We start from the raw sequence: 19,807 nt of genomic DNA, 5'->3' as shown, positions 1-19,807 counted from the left end.
CATTAATTGTATAAAAAATAATGGTTTACACTTTTTAAAATTCAATCAAATCTTATATTAACGCATGAATATTATTGTTATCGTGACGTATCAGATTCATCGATTCTTGCCGAAGAAAACTTAAATGCTCCATTATAGTACATACCTAGCAAGCTTCTTCCTAAAAGATTGCTTAAGTCTCTCATTCACTTTAATCCATTTTATTAACAAGCTAATTAGTATGCGAATGCATGAACATTATAGCATGTAACTTTGGCTAATGGGGTTTGATCGATGTGCCACCAGGCAGAATTATTTTTAATATTTCGATGAATATTCCATTTAGGAATAAAAGTGACGCAATTGTGCAATTTGCTCCATGCATGGAAATTATCGCTAGGCGATATCGTGAAGGAAATATTTCGAATAATTTAGCAGGCCAATGTAGTATGCCTGACCAAAGTGCGTATTGGGTGCCAGTCACGTTCACCCATACGTACCTAAAATTACCCTGAAAACCACGAATCTCCTTCCAATTCAACCAGAGATCACTATAATGCGAATGCTGTATATAGATTCTCTTAACTGAATCGTAAAATCCTTTCAACGTTTATTCAATTATGCCCCCCCCCCCCCTCCTTTATATTCAAATAAGGCAAATAATGTATTATCCTTTCCAAACGTATCCATATACCGCATAGCAATAATACGAATCTATCGTTATTATATTGTCGCGAGAACGAAATTTTAATAGCAATCTCAAAATCACTGTAAAAATTTTATACGGTTTGGAATGAGATTCTGGATATAATTTTAATTGTTTTCCTTGTTTGTTTTGCAATTAGTGTTGTTTGATATTTGAAATTGCAAGGAAATGCAAATGGGGAGAGACTTTGTTTCGCAAAGCAAGCTGACACCTAAGGAGTTTAGTCAACCCGGTGCTTAATTAGGGATTATAAAATGCTAGAGTGACGTACTAGAGGGAGTGACTTGGGCGATAATTAAGTAACATTATACGAGACTGGGGGTCACGAGAATATTTCTTGATAATACGACAGTATGCATAGCGGAGTGCATCCCCAAGTAGAAACAGCCAGTCAGTCACGTATCACGCCGTAACACTGTAACGCACATAATGACCTCGATAACAGCTACGATAATTTAATACCAGCCAGCTGTGAATTATTAATTAGCTTCCAAATCTCTCGTGTATTTTTTTACAAACAATCATAAGATCTCTTACGTTGATAATTAAAAGAATAATAACAACGGTTAGACATACTTAAATTTTTCATGGAATAGTATAATAGTGAATCGAGTCAAACTTGTCTAGGTATTTTTATTCTCCATAGAACTATATTTAAATGTACTGAATAATTCTACTCAGTTATTTGCTTAATTATCTTCTTTTAAATAAGATCAAACACAATTTATAATATTTTTATATTCTAATCTTAGAAAATAATTTGTAATGGATAATAATTATTTTCAGCTAGGACTGTGTGTGTTACAAGTAGCCTAGTAGAAAAACACTAATTGGGTTCCTCTTGATTTTTCAAGATACAGTTTAATTCAGAAATTTTATCAAGTGTAAACCATAGGATTGCAAAGAATGAATGGATCTTTTTATTGAAAATGCTGAAATGCTGCATGCTTGTGAGATAAGTGATCGTTGGGGGATGAAAGTTTAATAGTTAATAGGAACTGAAGTGAATGTAGTAAGGTGGAACGTGGATTTTACATTAGCGTCCCTCCGAAGGTGCCTTGTAGCACGACCGAAGGTTTGACCCGATTTCACGATAAAATCTTGCAAGCCTTGCTATGTCGTCTTAACGGATCTCGCCATAAGCGTGCATGCAGCATTAAGTTGCTGCACTACATCCGCGCTTATGCATATGCACTTATCTCACTCGTGTTGGATTTATAAGGGAGCCCAACACCTCTCTGGCGACTACAAAAATTCACCATCGCAGCCTTTGCGAATAAAATAAAAAAATTTAGTTTTATGTGACAGTTTAATACGAAAACTACCAACAGCAGGTCGAATGACAATTTTTAAATGTAAAGTATGAGAAATTGTAAATAGGTTTGGTGTTAAAATATTTATGCATTGCCAAGTATACATTTATCTAACTTTCTGACTTATATAGCTTTGAATTATTCCAGCTTTGTATCGCAGTTTTACAGCATTTATTGTTTTATCTTATCAATAATTTTTAGATTTGATCATTTTCGCCTGACACTCAGAATTCTCTCTCTCTCTCTCTCTCTCTCTCTCAACCAGCCCTAAATATTTTTAAACATTCTCACTATAAAAAATTAATAAAGTAAATTTAGTTGAAATTGATTTCTTTATTTGAATGTTAATTCAAAATGTAATGCCAAGGCCAGCTAAGGATCATATTTCTTGCATGGTAAAAAATATATATATATATATAAGGTCGTTCAATTATTCCAACTTTTAATTTTTTCATAAAATAAAGCATTTTAACTATTTAAAAAGTTCCTTATTTTATATTCGATGATTTATAAGATTCCGAAAAAAAAAGTATACGAAACTTTATAGATATCGATGGATAAATGCATGGCTAAAAACTGCAGAGAGCAGTTCGGAAATAGAATAGAAAAAGTCGCACGGGGGAATTCTGAAGTTTTCGTTTAACGCAAGACGCCCCGGGTTGGGTTAACGAAGAAGAGATAGATGATTTTGCTTCCTGGTGATATATTCTACTATAGAGCTTCGTAGATTGAAATTGAACCCAGTGACGCGAATTATTATAATTCCAGTGACTCCGTCTTAGCCTTTAGGCCGTTTTCCTCATAACCGATCTGGAATACTCTTTGCTATCTATAACGTTTATTTCACTGTTGTATTAAGAATATGTAAATTAATGTTTTTCCTGAGCTAACAAGCCCGTATATTACTTCCTATTTATTTATAAGTTACATATTATATTTTACCTATGGAATATGTATCGTCGAATGCAGGCTTAACACCCGAATTATTCTAATAAACGTAGCATCACTAGTCCGATTAGTAATTTATTGATTAATTATGAATTATAATTTCAGAAAACTTGATTACTTGATTTTGGAGCATTCGTACATGTGATCTTAACAAAACAATTCATTAAGGCCTAGTATACAACTATACTCATTCATATTTATTGATACTATGATGGCTTTTCTGTTCTAATCCCAGTCTCTTCGTTCTTTCGCCCCTTCGCATTCTGTATCGCCATCATATTTTAGTCATAAAAATTATTTTACGCGTTTTCCCTTTAGTTCAGATAATATTATATTAGTTAACCATTATTACTTACTCACGTGCAAGTTTACTTACCAACATTTAGAAACAGTTACATAAAATTGTCAAAGAAACTAAGTTTCGTTAAGATTTATTTATTTGATTAGAAAAATAATTAGTGGAAACATTATTTTACTATTCGATTATTAATTGAGATTCTTAATTTATTTTACATTATTACAAGCTTTCATAACAATACAAATTGTCAATGAAGCATGGCCGCCTCTTTAGTAAAAAAACATTCATAAATAACATATAGATAGACAAAGAAAGTGGAATGTTTAATTTAGTAGTTTAAGTGTTGTTTGAAAATTAATATAAGAATAATCTGTACTTTCATGAATGGTGGTGTAAAGTATTTGAAGGCAGCTTCGTTCTTAAAACTATTTAGCTGATTAAAGCTTTTTATTATCATATTGTTTTAAGACTTGTATCATATTTGGTATCAATAATTAATTCAATATTGTTTAACGTCTTTTGAATTAACGGAAAAGACCAGTACAGTTAGAGAGCATACAATTTTTTAATAAAAATTCTAATATTGTAATATAGATTAAAAAATCACTGAGACTATCATTAAGTATAATTTACCATTGTGAAGCAATTTAGTTAGATGTTCAAAATAGAATCAAGTTTTTGTTCAATTAAGAGAACACATAGATTCAAATAAACATTCTTCATCATGATCAGGATATAAAGCTTTCATAGTTGATAAGGGACAAGGTTTATTGTATGGGCAACCAGGTAAGTTAACCACACGTTCTTGATGCATTACCAGAATACTTGGTCCATTATACATGCAGCTAAATATATAAAATTAATCATAAGTTGTATTATACTATTAAATGATATAATGAAGAAAAAGATTTTTCATACTTGTACAAAATAAAAGCAATGTTAGTTGCAAAGGCATCAATGTATGTTGTTTTCCAAGATCTTGTCTCCTCATGTATTAGATATGAATTATGTTTCAATGGGTTAGAATCTTTAGCCACTCCTAGTAAGGCCAGCAGCTTCAAAATAGTGCCTGAATGGGTAAAATAAGCTACCACTTTTCCTTTGTCTTTAGACCTGTGATTATTTATTTAAATTTATATTAATTAATAAATAATATAGATATTACTATGTATATTTTATATTTTTATAAAAATAGTATGTGTATACATATATACATACTCAAAAAATTTAAACATATTTAACATAGCAGAACATGCTTGCTTGTAAGTAAGTGGAAATCCATATCCGTCAATCCAATAATATTCTAAATCTTCTGCAAATTCCAAAACCTAACACAAAGGCAAAGAAGATAAAATATTTTTAAATGATTTTCCATGCAACTATTTTATAATTACTTTCATATCATTTAAAGATAAAATTTGACACCAGGGAGAAACTTTATTTGTATACCAAGCAGTTTCAAAACCACACATAGTATAAATTAAATGAGCAATTTCTGAAACATACAAAATCATTTTCCTAGACATTGACTTTCATAATATAATTATTAATAATTAAATGTTACTAACCATAATTAATTTCATAATTGATTCTATTTGATATATTTTTTATTGTGTCTGCAACAATTGTACTGCTTATAAATTTATGTTTTTCCATATTTGCAGATGGATTTTCTTTAATTTCAACTTTCCATTTATGACATCTTTTATAAAACTATAATTCAAAATTATTAAGAGATAGAGATGAAGTTTCTAAAGAATTCTATAAAAAGTAAAATAATACTTACTCTCAGTACTTGATCGTTGTCTTCTGGTTCTGAATATTGTACCTTCTTGCTTTGTTTCCATCCAAATAAACCAGCTGTAAAATGTTTTGCACTTTCCTCAGTTCTCTGTGTTGCTGTATATTTAAACTAAAAACAAAAGAAGTTATGAATAATTTAAAAATTTAAATATTATTTTAATTATAACAAATATTAAGTATTACTCTATAGGTTTGATTATCATAAATTTCTGGCATAATTGATGGAAATCTAGATTGAAATCTTTCAGCTAGGTCAATCATTTCATTCTTTCCTTCCGTATGTAATAACATAATATCTTCTATTGTAATATCAAAAGACCAATTCTTAAATTCATTTATTATATCCTTTGTCAAATTTATTGTACCCTCATTGTAATTTTGTATTACAGCCTCTTGTATATTAGAAAGCTGTTTATTCAATCGTGGTACATATTTTTTACCAGGATATCGTGTTCCATGGCGCACAATTAGCCAAATTTTTTTCTCTAAGCAATCTAAAATAAAATTAATTTAAGGAATTAAAAATTAAATAAACTATTGTATTTTTTATTAACGTGAGTCCTGCTAAATGTGTATATACCTTTATACTTCAAAGAGGTATCATTATGATTTGCTAAAAATCTGTAGGGCGTCTTAGTGCTTAACCTACACTTATAATTATCTATATCTTCAAAACAGTTCGTTAGAAGAGAATCCGAAATCGAATAATTTATACAAATTGCTAGTATCAACAATTGCAAAATTACTGAAAAAAACATAAAACAGCACTGTTCTATAACTCTTATCGTTGGATACATTTGGGTAATACATATGATTGTTGTGTATCGTATGTACGTATATGAATAATGTGCTCTGATATACATATACTGATGATAGTTAAACAAAAATATTTTGAATCTTTCATAGACCTATTTAATAATAGAAGGATAATTTATGTAATTTCAATTGTATATAAGTCTAGTAGCTCAAGTAGCCCAAGTCTCAAATACCATTATTCATGTTCGCTAAATTAAAATTTCAGTGACATTTTCTGTGCAAGGTAAACAACGCTAAACGCCATAGCCACAGTCAGAATAACCTTTCAGAAGTAAGGTTATGAAGGTACAAAGTCAATCTTATTTGTTTATTGATAAACATTACTCATAAATAAAATTTAAAACTTTAATTACATAAATAATTTGTATATTTTAGATGGGGAAAAAAAGAAACACTCAATCTTCGCCTGTTACTGCAGGACGTGTAAAACTGGAAATTAAAGATGAAATCAGTATGTACTTTTCTTATTAAAGTTATAAAATTGTCTAATAAAATATTAATAAAGTAACTCATATTTAGATGACAATGATGTTACTATTGCAAGAGACCGGTTGAGAGGTGCATTGAAAGAATTGCTGCAACACAGCGATTCAGGATCTTCTGCAGAATCTAGCGAAGAAAATTCTCATGATTACAGAAGCCAAATGAAAAAAATGTATTTATAACGTTTGCTCTAGTCTTTATATGCCTATACTAATTACTACAAATGTTTTTACTGTTAATAGGGACATGTACCGTAGTAAGTCATCGTCTTATCAACAACCACGTAAAGCAAGACGTCGTAGACAAATTCAGATGGATACTGCATTTCATCACACTTATGTAATGAAACTATTTGATCGAAGTGTTGACTTAGCTCAATTTCAAGAAGATACTCCTTTATATCCTATTTGTCGTGCATGGATAGCAAATCAACCAAGAAATCCTAATCTTATTCCAAAGTATGTACTATTTTATTTAAATGTTTAAATCTATTACTTTAAGTTCTATCATTTATTTGACTCATTGTTCCTCATTCTGCAAAAGGGTTCGTAGCCCAAGTCCAGAAATAGTAAATGAAGTTGCTACTGGTAATAATGTACTAAATTCCAATGGTGAAATTTGTGATATTTATTATTTACCACCTCCATTACCATGTGAAGAAGCTATGCCTAGAAACAGAATCCCATCTCCAATTTTAATAGAAAAAGAAGAGCTAAACTTGGACTATGTAAGTAATTAAATTGACACTGATCAGTTCATCTCTTTATTATTTTTCTAGCTAAAAATGAATGTATAAATGAAATTTTCTTAATTAATACAATTTCCTTATAAACTAAATTTATTTCTAATCAGTCTTAATCCACTGATAGATGAAAGTTGCAAGAAAAATATTAAATTTTAAGTACATTTATATTTTTTGTTAAATCCGTTTTTAAATGTACGTATAATATAATTATATTGATATGGCTATAGGAGGGACAGTTGCTTAAGCCAAAAGAAACTTTACTGAGAGATCATAGGTTACACTGGACTAATGTAAGGAAAAAATGGCATCAACAAGCACATAAAAATGAACAACGTTTTGCTCAAAGTGGAAATATATTGAGTACAATGTTTAAAAAGTAATTATCAACTACTTTTTTTTATTCAATATTAGGCATAAACTATAAAAATTGACATTCATTAGGGACAGGTGATATCAGATTATTTTAAATGTGTATTTAATTACTGACACATGAAAAACAACACCTGTTCCTATTGGTGTCCCAAAAAATACTGTAATGGTTTCATTTACTATAATGATAAAATTTTATTTCAGGGCTCAGTCCGAATTTGAATAACTATCTTGTAGTCACAAGTATGATCATTAATATTCCAGATAAATTTTTTTCTTCGTTTTTGAAGCTTTTTATTATGTATAAACGCATTTAGCAATTATAAACATAACACAGCTATTTTAATATTAAACAATTGTTATATATTCTATATTAACATATGAACAATTGTATCAAATCATGGATAAATCAATCTTTAATATATTTCTTTTGTTATTTTTAAATAAAAAGATAATGCAAGTATGATAATCCCATAATTACTTAAATATTTAATATATAAGTCATTTTTAATATTATTATAATATTTGTAAAAAATATACAAATATATCGGTATATTTATACTAAACCTTTGGCAGGAAAATTGTAATGATCTATAAGTTCTAATTTATTTTACATATATTGCATATTTGAATATGAATACTTTTTGAAATTTATCAAAAAGATTATATCGAACGAATTTTGATAGTAACTTTTATATTCTAATTTAAACCTATCATTAATTTGTGAAATTAATAGATAAGCATAAAGGGAAGAAAGAAAAAACTAATTATATGCATTTGAAGGCTTGATAATTACAAGCATTTTATTGATATTAACAATTTTTTCTTGTAGCTTACAGAATATGCTTTCCATCAGTAGATAAAGCATGTACGAATACTGTTAAAATTATTTTGTCTCTACTGCTTGTATTTTTTAGGATTCTATCACTGATCTAGTTTTTAAATGTGTAATTGTCAAGACTTCATAGTTTTTATATATCTCAAAACCTGTGTACAACTAGTTTTTTGATATAGAAAATGTAGCTAAAGAATAAATAATATATATATATAAAATTTAAATCATTAAATTTCTTAATGCTACATTTCTCTTACAATGCCATAATGACTGTTTCACTTACTAAACGATCGATCTCTTGATATTTTTTAGAAATTGATCTATGTCACAGTTTTGTCGGGAGTAATAAAAGATAGGTCATAAGAAGTAATATTTAATCTAGCGTCTCTGCCTTCAAAAAACTGCAAAAATTTCTGATTCGATGACGGTGGTATTAGAAAAATTTGTAATCACTTTTGATTGTCTAAATCATTCATTTGTCAGTAAGAGATAACTCCAGCACTTGTCGAAATGTCTCTTCCTCTAAGAGACGTCGCTGCTCTTCTTCAAGTTGCTGTTGCTCTGAAAGCTTTAATGCTAGCCTTAACTGTTCTGTGGTGCCTTCCAACAAGTCATTATCATCATCATCATTTTCACTTTCCAACATTGCAGCTTTTCTACTCTCTATACACCCAGCTGCTGTTTCTTGGTATAGTACCAAGCTTGCCTGAATAGCTCTAAATCATATAATATTATTAGTTTTGTGTCTAAAATATTACTTAAACATAAAACATAACTTCAAATTTAATAATGTTTATTATATATATATATATATATATATATATATATATATTAAAAGACTGATACTATTGAATACCACAGTTAAAGCAAATCTTACCTTTCTAATTATAAATTGAAAGCAAAATAACATGCAAAATTAATCGTGAAATTAAACACACATCAAGAAGATTAGGCGTGAGAGAATTTTTAACGTACCTTTGTAATTGACGCTCTTCTTCTGTAGTCATATTAGGCGTTGTTGGTCGAGATGGTTTCTGTCCTCTAAGGGCTTCCCATATGTCAACCTGGCATATGTAAGAAACATGTAAATAGTCCTAATTTCATGTAAACTAACATCATGTATAACATATACCTCGTCGCGTTCGCTTCCTGCTTCTAGCAGACTCTGTTGAATAGCAAACTGCAATAAATCATCTTCTTCTTCAATACTGAATTGGGTTCGGACCTCAGCGCCTAATCAATGGATTTATATTTATATTAACAATTAAGAATATATGTATATCACATACTTAAATATCAATGGATGATTACCTAATTTTACATATCCGGTGGGCGCTTCAAAGCATATATCATCCACTAAACAAGTAATTCGATTGGTTTCTTGCAAGTGACCGACATTTGGTACCTCTTGATCCAAACCAAAGATGTTACCAAATGTTATTCTTGCATTTAATACATGGAAGAGAGGAATTTCTAAAATTAAAAAATAAATTAAAGGAATAAATATATTAAATTGATACTAAAATTAAATATTGCTGACAACTTTTAAATGTGACACTGATGAAGAATCTGTTCTTTCAATTGTTTTTTTAAATTACACATCACAAGTTTTTGACAATTTACTATGGATTGTCTAGCATCATTTGAAGAAAAGTTAATGAGAATATACCAAACACACACACAAACCTATTTTTACAGGAAATCCTGCTGGCAGTTGCATTTGAATAAAATTTTTTAACTTGGCAAAATGTGGACTAGATATAGCCATAAGATCAACAATTGGCATTATTTGCTCCTGTAAACTTAACGGGTATTCTTCGCTAAGCCAAAGAGTCGCCTTACAAAAACAAAACATTTTACTTTATTTCTTAGTCATAAAATTCTATATATTTACTAGTTTAACCTATACCTTAAATTTTTGTATTTTAGTACTAATTTCTTTGGGTCTACCTATATCCCTTCCTTTTAAATCAACATCTGGATCAAAATATTCTTCGACCGTAATATGAGAAGGATTAACTTCATTACTATTGTATTCTTCCTGTAACCAAAATAATATACAATAAACTATATATAATCTAGTACTATATAAAATACCACATAAACTAAAAATTATAACTTAAAACTAAAATTGAATAATTACACTAGTTGTTGCGATGCAAGTATCCGGTTGCTGCTCAGCAATACCAAGAAAAGATTGTAAAGGTGTTCGTGGTGCACGAGCTCTCGCTTTGTCAGCTTCAGATAAATGCTCTAACCGAGTTTTTGTTATTAATTCGACATTACTAGCACTAAAAACTTTGCAATCGTGACCATTTATTATCTCGCTTTTATCTGATCTCCACCCCCATAAACCTGCTTTATTACTAAATAAATAAATCAAATATTTAAATATAATTAAATATTAATAACAAAATAAATTGATTTTTCTTTTAAACAAAATCTTATTACCGTTCAAAACTGATTTTATCAGTATCAATATATGTACTAACTATAGGATTTGCTAAGCGAGCCACTATCCCCTCTTCAGAAGGCTCCATGAACTGAATATTATCATCTTCAATAAGTTTCATATGCTCCACATAAACTTTCTTAGTTTCATGATCAACCTCCATCATTGTTGCACCATCATCTAGAAGAATAAGTAGTAAACATGTTATAGATGAAAAAAAAAAATAAAGAAAAAATATATATAGAACAGATCTATATTGGCTAAAAATTGTTTAAATATTTTAGTAAATCAACTTACATTGCTGATTAAAAGATTAAAAATAAAATATGAATGAGCTTAAGTGGATCTCTCACACTGATTTTACAGAGTAAAAATAAATGTCAGCAATATGGCCTTATTTGAAGACTGTTTTAAAATTTATTTAGCAGTTTAGTAACGTCTTAAAGTGTCCTTTTTAGTAAAATAATCAAACCTTCAAAGAAATTTTATTTATAAAAAAAAAATATTTAATAATGTTTTCGTTTTTGAAAATCTATCTATTTTAATAGAAAGGGCATCTTGAAGTTATTAAAATTCTACAATAAATTTAAAACCGGTAGTCGAATAATGCCGTATCGGTGATACACTTTTTTAGTTTTTGCTACTTATGTCGGTATGAGTGTGATCCCGTTGACATTCTTTTTATTGTTAACCCGAGGAACTTAAGTAATTTTTAATCAGCATTATATTTATTTAAAATAAATTATTAAGTAGGATAACAAAATTAATAAGTAATTATGGCTATAATATTTGAAGTTTTGTAAAAAATAAGTGTAATACTTTTGAGGAAATATAATTTGTATTATTACTACAGTGCATTACATCAACATATGAGGGAATCCAACATAAAGCAGCATCTAGACAAACAAAAACTACAGAAATATCTGTCACCTGAATTTTGGCCCACCATGCTGAATACATAACTGCGCTCACACTTGAGAAATGTAGGCGCATTTTCTGCAGCTTGCATTTAATGTACAGAAAAAAGTAAGAAATAAAATGCTCCTGTTTGAAATCATAGAAATAAACAAAATATCCAAAAAATTAACAAAAATGTTTCCTTCTGTTTTATCAAGCAAAATTGCATAACTGTTAATACTTACTTTGTCCTTTAAAGACATAACTGCGATTCCCACGCTGCCATTTTGTTTGATCAAATCCCAATAATGTAGTATCAATTCTAACATTGCTCCCTTGCTTATAAACTTTGTATGTGTCACTGGGACACATTCGAGAAGCTAAAGGTACTAAGAGAAAAAATACGTTTAATACATTCTTTAAAAAGAGTATTGAAAACTTTTAATCTAAGGTTATTTACCCCAGCTGGTAAACTCCCATTTCATTTCAACATAAAAATCTGGAGCCTGAAATATAAAAGAACTAATTTTACAAAAAATCATTCAATGTAAATAAACTAAAATTATACAATTGATTAACCTGCTTCAGTTTATGAAGTAATTCAGGAATACCAGCAACCCTATTACAATATCTTTGATAGTCCCTTCTAGCAAGTACCATATCTAATAGTTCACGATTGCCCGTACATGTTGCTTCCTGTACCACTATATAAAAGTAAGATATTCTATGTAAGAGTTTTTATATGAAAGTTATAGCAAACTGCAAAGACATATTCTAAGCTCTTAAAAGGATTGAATTTCTATATATTCAGTAATCAATAAAATGAAGACAATAAAAATCATTTACCGCTCCATCCTTGGCTATTTTCAGTGTTGACATTGGCTTCATGCTGCATTAATACTAATGCAGATAATTTATGACCCAAAGTTACTGCCAACATTAAAGGTGTTCTACCTCTATTATCACGTTTTTCTATATCATGCTGAAAAAGGTTTAAAAATATAAATAATTATAATTGATTTTAATTTTATGGATTTAAATGACAACCAATAGATTTTTGATTTAATAATGATTAATAAGAATAATATTTAAAATATCAAATATTAAGGGCATAGAATATCAAGGTGAAAAGTCAAGGTATATCTAAGGTTTCATGATATTTTAAGGCTTCAAAAGAAATTACTATAAAACTTACTTAATATAAAACTTGTCAAATTTTTTAGAAATTGACATATTTTATAATGTTAATGTTTCAATTTATATTTATTTATAAACTTAATTTCTTTCATTTTTTATATGAACAATGTTACTGAGGTTATAATATATAATTTAAGAAGCTATACAATGTAAGAACAAGTAGTTATAACATCAATGTATAAGTTTTATTGTGTGAGATTAAACTATAGTCAGTGATAAAGCATTTATTAGATAAACAACTGTTTTAAAATAGTATTAAGATAACGGTTATATATTTTTATTACTGATAAGCAAGAGCTACTGAATCTAGTAAAAATTCGAAAAAAAAATGTTTAAATACATATATTTGATCAAATATATTGTTAAAATTTATTTAATATTTTAAAATCCACAATAAATTAAAGTTTACAAAGAATAACTTACTTCTTTGGTAGATAATTCTTTATCTAGCTCCTCATCATTGTTATTCCATACAAGCCAATGTAAAGGATAATTTTTTCGTATTGTCTCTATGTTCACCATTTCTATAATTTTTAAGGGATGTTAATATGTAATGTCGAAACGTTAAAGTAAACACCCCAATTCAATCATACAATACGAATATTTGACAGTTGAGTACATGTCACAAGGAGCAAGGGAATATCATGCTAATCAATGATAATACTAAGCTGATTAAGTCTAAACAGCCTAATGATCAATGACACGATTACTCGATGGATGAGCAAAGAAAAGAGTAAATGTAGATTAATAAACAGTTTACAGCAGTTTGACAGGTCGTATACTCTTCCGACAGGGGTTTTTCTCTAAACGGCGGCATGCCATATATTCACGATCTTAAACGATAGTGCTGCCGCGGCAGAAATTAACAGAATTAAAGAAGATAAAGTCAAAACTTCAAAAGTGAAAGTGATTAGTGAAGTATGTATTTTTATACAACAGTGATGGCAGACGGCAGTCAACAGAAACAACGGAGAGCGATGCATGTTATTGGCTATTACTTTTAAATCCTATAATTTTATCAAATAGTAGTACGTGTTTAAAAAGAACTGCTCAACAATTCCACAACTGTTGTCTCTGTAAATGGCCTGAATGCTATCAAATATATGTATAGCGCTCAACATTTATTTGGTGTATTTATGAACGGTACAGTACACAGTCAGTAGTCAGTTAGTCATTCAACCTTTTGGCGTAAACCACCAATAAAAATAAACCAATTTTAAGTATGACGTAAAAACTCTATAGTTATTGTACATGTACTACATTTATTGCGCTAATCAGAATCAGAGTTTATTCAGAAATGCTAAACTATAGAGGTTTGACGTCATTTTCAAAGCTGTAAATGTGGTTAAAAGTTGAATTAAACTCTAATCCTACCACGTAAGCAGCAAGTGATCTTACGTGTCTAAAAACCGATTCATAATATTCATATTATGTAATCAATTTACATGCATTAACAAATTTTCCAGCCGTATCTGGGAGAGAATTATTAGAATTTAGAGAGTAACCTTGCTACAGTCGCTACCCTACAGCTAGAGCTGTTTAGCAGCGAGCATCGACCAGCACCGAGTACCGACTATTCGCCATCGCAACACTCACTAGGTGGCGCTTCGAATCGTGATAAAAATGGCCGCTTAAAAAGGAAAACATTAAAGAAAAAGAGATAGTGCAAGTTAGAAAAAATAGAATAAATATAATTATTAGGTCACCATTAATGGAATTACTTTTGCAACATGTTCGACACACTAAATATTAATTTCTGTGAAAAATTTTTTCAATGTTTTCCTTTCTAAGTCAGTTCTGAATTCACCACCATTTGGCGCTGACCTTTGCCTGCGACAGCGAATCCAGTTAACACACATACATACAGATAGAACATGTAGGCCGGTATTCATAGTCGTTACTTATATTTAAGACCGACTTAAGCATAGGTTATCTTTTTCTATTACTGTTAGGTGAAAAAGGACAATCGACACTTTAAGTCGGACTTAAATATAAGTAACGACTATGAATACTGGCCGTAGACACACTGCCAGCTATTGCATGCCCTCATTGCTCTATTAAAGTTCTATGTTTCATGCTTGTTGTCTACCTGTTTTTCCATCGGTCTCCCTGTCCTGTCCATCTGCTGTCACTTTTCTAAACGTTTATCTGTAGCCTTTCGCGAATGAAAACAATTTTCATTTACCATCTATTAATGCGTAAGAGCAAAAAATAAATGTACCATTCAGACGTCTCATATTTATCTTCGTTGTCCTTTCAAACCGCTCCTCGGGTAAATGCTGAAGAGCCCGGCGTTCGTGGACCATTAGCTATGACAACGATTCGCTACTGAGGTTATCTGTCACTATGGAGGATCTGAAATTTAAAATATTTGGTCTTATCAATAAACAGGTCAGACAACTTCCACCGTGTTATAATAATAGTCTACCAGTATTGTTCAACTATAATCCAAATGTACGCTTTACCCATCGTCTATGTCAATTGCCTTGAACGTACAGAGTTCTCCTTTCTTCTTTCCTCCTCTTTTCCTTTTGATGCGTCGACATTTTACCTTTTTGTACTGCAACGTAGTTGCTTGCAACTATAGCCTCGTATATACGCAATCTATCGATGAACACCGATGACGTCTATTCTACCTCTTTTTCGCCTCATTAAACTTCATTATTTTTTCTTTTAGAACGCTGTCAAAGTACCTGTAATGGGCTTGCATCCTGAATTGCTTAATCCAATCGAATCTCATAGGATAGCACGCCCTAAATTAGATGAAGCCACCGATTTTACCATCGACAACGAGCCGCAGCCGCTTCCCGATCAAGATGTATTGGAATCTATCGAAACCATATATTTTCATACAGAACCTCCAACAGATCCTAGCAGACACGAACTTCAAAAATTACCCGATATTCTATCCCCGGAAGAGATTGAGAACTCATACAAGAGGTTAAAATTACAGCAACAAGTCGTTTCTAAAAAGGTCTTGCAGCTAATTTTGCAAAAACAGAACTCTTATGAACAGGAATTTCAGAAAATCTTATCCATTCAAAGTCAATTGCGACAAATTTTGGAAATATGTCGAATTGGACGAAATGATTTAAAACTGGCCAAGAGGCAATTCACTACGGCCAGTCTGGGAATATTAGCAAATTACCGAAAAAGGCGAGTAATCGAGGATCTCCTTGATAGCTTGAATACCGTAAAGACGTTGGTAAGTTTTCTCTCTTTTATACCTCTTTTTTTCTTCCACGTGTAATTAAATATAATATTTTCCACCTTATCATTAGCAACGTACGGGCAACCGCCTTCAGGAGCTACTTAAACAGAGAAATTATCCTGGAGTAATTTCGTTATTATTGGAATGTCAAAGCGCTGCGCGAACCTATAAACATTTCACCTGCATAGCTGCACTTGATGGAAAACTGCAGGACATATTGGAGCAGGCCGAAGTAGCCCTTGACGCTACGCTCTCTCAAATGTGTGCTCAGTTTGACAAAGAGGTATATTCATCAGTACAACAGGCGTACGCTCTTTTAGGAAAGACGCAAACCGCCATGGATCTGCTGCACATGCATTTTACTGCCGCCATTCATAATACCGCCTTTTCTACTGTTCACTCTTATGTTGGCGGTGATACCAAGACACAGTACAAGCAGCTCTGTCGATTGGTCCCTAGAGACAAGTGTATAGCCTGCTTGACTGATCTTTCTAAATCTCTCTGGACTATACTCGAATCCTATTATCTAGTGGTTGTTTGGCATGACGCTCGCTCACCCGTCGTCGATCGAGGAACGACACCCTGTGAGAAGGAAGACTCTCCCGATTTTTCTCAGACTCCTTTTGACGACGATTACGTCAAACAAAAATTACGAAACAGCATGATGAGGATATGGCATGACGTTGAAATGAAAATATCTACCTACTTAACACATACGGATCTTGCCTACGTGAAATTCGAGGAATTCGTACGAGTCTTGGCAATAGTCAACAGGTGAGTGAATCATACAGCTGTGACTCCTTCACTTCCCTCGAAATATTGAACTTCAATGCTTATTTTCACTTTAGATTGATGGAGGTCGGCCGGGAGCTTTGCGATTTTCAATCAGAGAATCTTAGAGAATCCATCAAGCGCCAATCGTTATCCTACTTTATGCATCATCACGCCTCTCGACTTGATGAATTGAGAATATTTCTGGAGAATGATGGCTGGGAATTGTGTCCGATAAAGCCTGGCTTTGTCGCAACGCAATTGCAAGAATTTAAAACCTTGAAACCTGCGCTCAACGATTGTAAAACCTTGAACAACTCTGGTAGTTTGGACGGATCGAATTTTACCGATGCCGATAGTTCAACCAACGTCGAGTGGCTTCGAAGATATTTTGGAGGTACTTCCAAAGCTACTGTTACACCAAACGAGGGTGATAACAACGACTCTCCTTTTACTTTGGGACTGGATGAAACCCAGGACGAAGACATTTTAGTTGATGATAGGGTAACAGTTCACTATTGTAACATTTTATGCAATGCTTCGCTTTAAAAAAAATATCTATTTTTTTTCATTTTCTTTTTTCAAACCATTAAGGATGACGTACCAGCCTATTTCTCCGATGATTATTCTGACGATGATCCTGATGACACTGCGATCGCTAGGAGAAAGCACAAGAATAAACAATGCGGCCCTATGGTTACCAACACCACCCTTAGTATTCTTCGAGTATGCGGAAGGTATTTGCAAATGTCGAGGCTCTTGAGATCGATAGCCGTGACAGTTATACAAAGCATGATACAATTTTTTGAATTATGCTTCTACACGGTTCACCTATTCTTCACTGCGGATCTAGTGAGTAATTTTTGTTTTCGTTCCCATTGTCTTCTACTGAATCTCATCACTTTTTATTTTCTAGCAAATAAACAGCGACTCCCTCTATAGTCCAAAATTGAGATTGACACTGGCCAGAATAAGAGAGAGTTTAATTGTTTTGGAGTCGGACCTCGAGGAACCGACCTCTTCCTTAAATAACATTAACAAAGTCAAACAGCCACACCTATCTTCCACGGTCGATTTGACACGACCTGAAAAATTGCACGGCCTAACTGAACGTATCGTGGCCGTCGAGTCTTTAATATTTTTGGGGCAACAGTATGAGAGTTTGAAACCATATTTGGAGCATCTCATCCTCGATAGTCCGCAAAGGGGCTTTCTGCATCAATTTTTCTTGCAAACTGTTGCAGCGGCTACAGATCTGAGAAAACCTGTCTATATGGCAGTAGCGTCGCAGGCACTCGATGTAGCGACTATTTTAGCCTTGATGAACAAAGTCAATTGGGAAGTTACGGATGTTATGTCGCAACACAGTAACTATATCGATGAACTCTTGAAGGTCTCTGTCTGTCTGTCTGTTTGTTTTTTTGTTTGTTTGCCCAATTGTGCGTGCGCTGCCTGCCTGTCTGACTATACATTTTTTTAATCAAGTATGCCAAACTAAATCTCTCCTTCCATTCATTATAGGAGATACATACATTACACGAGAGGCTTCGTGAAATTGGTAGTCGTCTTCCCCTGTCTTCTGAAATTCATGATTCTATGTGGGAAAATGTTGCTCATCTCATTACTCATACTTTGGTTGAAGGGTGTGTTTCATGAGATAAAATCGTCCACTTTCACCCGGGTCCTTCTCTTATCTTCTTATCTTTCTTTGTAGATTTTCCAATGCCAAAAAATGTTCCAACGGAGGAAGAGCCTTGATGCAATTAGACTTTACGCAATTAAGATCAAAATTTGAGAAAATTGCGTGTTTAAGACCCATGCCGCACAGGGAATACGTTGAGCTTTACGTCAAGGCATATTACCTTCCTGAGGATAGTTTAGAAGAATGGATAAAAGAGCATAAGGTAATAAAACGATTTGTCATTATGATCATGCGGCCTAGCAAATGATCATGAATGGATCAAATCTGTTGAGTAAACTCAATTCCACAGGTTATTTTCCTTTATTTAAGATCAACAGTAATCACGTCCATTTGTGATGTTTAGTCGAAGCGTTGATGTAATTTTTTTTTCTTTCTCGGGTTTTTAATCAATATTTTATCCCCAGGAATATTCTACGAAGCATTTGATTGGTCTTGTATCCTCAGCGTGCCAGAACAATAAAAAAACACGACTGCGACTAATCTCAATTGTCGAGGAACGACCAGGAAGATAGCGCGAAACTATTCATTATAGCACAATTCAGGATTACGTTGAGATATCGACAGTTACGCATAAATAGTATATACAAATGTGTAATAGTCAGGGAAAAATATACGATTCGTTGTACGTTTTTGAAATGCCGTGAATTTGTACAGTAAACAAAATTGTAGAGATGCATCGATGTACTACTGATCTCAGGGCATCATGATCCTATGTTAAACATGGATCGGATAATTGATCGGGTATCGATGAGCACATTTATTTTCTTATTTCATTTGATTTCGATTCTTGTATATAAATATTTATATTATACTCCGAGAACAGCTGTTATTACACCAGATATATTTTTCCATCAATGTCCAAAGGACTATGATATTTCAATACTGTAAAACTGATTTGTGTGCTTTTTAAAAAATCGATTTTCGCTACCTCGGAATATCAAATCAATTTTATATTGTCATCGACGTTAAGATATCTGGTAAGATTTCCTGCGATTGAAATTGTATGTTATTTGAATCTGGATGCAGAAAGATAGCTAAGAAGAGTGATAATTATTTTGCTTGTTATCACAAACTTTTAAATACTGTAAATCGAATCTCAGCTTAACAAAAAAGAAGAAATTTGTTAAGAATAAATAGTTAATTCTTGTTACAGCCTATTTTATATTCTTTTTTTAATAAATACGCTTAACGACACTTTTGCATAATACTTCAAAAAAACTCTGCTTTATTGTAGTTTTAATATTATCGATTTGGTACAGCAATTGAAAACTTCATACGAAGT

General features: G+C 31.7%; 4 protein-coding genes across 8 annotated transcripts; 2 read left to right on the top strand and 2 right to left on the bottom strand.

The window, feature by feature from the left end:
- Positions 1-3,414: 3,414 nt before the first annotated feature.
- Mipp2 (Multiple inositol polyphosphate phosphatase 2) lies at positions 3,415-5,910 on the bottom strand. Its single transcript, XM_066739039.1, has 8 exons — positions 5,628-5,910; positions 5,231-5,541; positions 5,031-5,156; positions 4,813-4,957; positions 4,639-4,739; positions 4,463-4,572; positions 4,163-4,357; positions 3,415-4,089 (listed from the first exon to the last, which is right to left on the bottom strand). The coding sequence occupies exons 1-8, from the start codon at positions 5,908-5,910 to the stop codon at positions 3,927-3,929; spliced, it is 1,434 nt and encodes a 477-aa protein (XP_066595136.1). The 3' UTR covers positions 3,415-3,926.
- On the top strand, positions 5,711-7,929 carry mip40 (Myb-interacting protein 40). Of its 3 annotated transcripts, none has more exons than XM_066739043.1 (8): positions 5,711-5,848; positions 6,069-6,148; positions 6,239-6,314; positions 6,383-6,518; positions 6,589-6,804; positions 6,890-7,073; positions 7,319-7,467; positions 7,665-7,929. In XM_066739043.1, the coding sequence occupies exons 2-8, from the start codon at positions 6,143-6,145 to the stop codon at positions 7,684-7,686; spliced, it is 789 nt and encodes a 262-aa protein (XP_066595140.1). In that variant the 5' UTR covers positions 5,711-5,848; positions 6,069-6,142; the 3' UTR covers positions 7,687-7,929. The 3 variants fall into 3 exon arrangements, with proteins under 3 accessions (XP_066595140.1, XP_066595139.1, XP_066595138.1); XM_066739042.1 differs by lacking the exon at positions 5,711-5,848 and adding an exon at positions 5,867-5,982; XM_066739041.1 differs by lacking the exon at positions 5,711-5,848 and having other exon boundaries at positions 6,010-6,148.
- Positions 7,930-8,020: 91 nt separating this feature from the next.
- On the bottom strand, positions 8,021-15,477 carry LOC136780577 (ankyrin repeat domain-containing protein 13D). 2 transcript variants are annotated; one of them, XM_066739037.1, is made up of 16 exons: positions 15,270-15,477; positions 15,063-15,196; positions 13,265-13,365; positions 12,491-12,626; positions 12,224-12,348; positions 12,105-12,150; positions 11,890-12,033; positions 11,678-11,749; positions 10,747-10,927; positions 10,439-10,661; positions 10,205-10,336; positions 9,982-10,132; positions 9,607-9,768; positions 9,428-9,528; positions 9,271-9,359; positions 8,021-9,011 (listed from the first exon to the last, which is right to left on the bottom strand). In XM_066739037.1, exons 2-16 carry the CDS (start codon positions 15,145-15,147, stop codon positions 8,768-8,770), a joined length of 1,992 nt encoding a protein of 663 aa, XP_066595134.1. In that variant the 5' UTR covers positions 15,148-15,196; positions 15,270-15,477; the 3' UTR covers positions 8,021-8,767. The 2 variants fall into 2 exon arrangements, with proteins under 2 accessions (XP_066595134.1, XP_066595135.1); XM_066739038.1 differs by lacking the exons at positions 13,265-13,365; positions 15,063-15,196; positions 15,270-15,477 and adding an exon at positions 12,840-12,978.
- Vps50 (vacuolar protein sorting 50) lies at positions 14,937-19,675 on the top strand. Of its 2 annotated transcripts, none has more exons than XM_066739036.1 (9): positions 14,937-15,232; positions 15,519-16,046; positions 16,123-16,826; positions 16,901-17,327; positions 17,418-17,675; positions 17,740-18,216; positions 18,345-18,466; positions 18,538-18,727; positions 18,930-19,675. In XM_066739036.1, the coding sequence occupies exons 1-9, from the start codon at positions 15,188-15,190 to the stop codon at positions 19,035-19,037; spliced, it is 2,859 nt and encodes a 952-aa protein (XP_066595133.1). In that variant the 5' UTR covers positions 14,937-15,187; the 3' UTR covers positions 19,038-19,675. The 2 variants fall into 2 exon arrangements, with proteins under 2 accessions (XP_066595133.1, XP_066595132.1); XM_066739035.1 differs by having other exon boundaries at positions 14,937-15,295.
- The last annotated feature ends 132 nt before the right edge of the window (positions 19,676-19,807 follow it).

This window comes from Prorops nasuta, unplaced genomic scaffold, assembly GCF_024137725.1.
Source record: "Prorops nasuta isolate Cenicafe-Biocafe unplaced genomic scaffold, Cenicafe_Pnas_1.2 PNAS00019, whole genome shotgun sequence".
NCBI lineage: Eukaryota > Metazoa > Arthropoda > Insecta > Hymenoptera > Bethylidae > Prorops > Prorops nasuta.
Note: the sequence above shows the minus strand (reverse complement) of the source record. Positions and strands in the feature narration are given on the sequence as shown.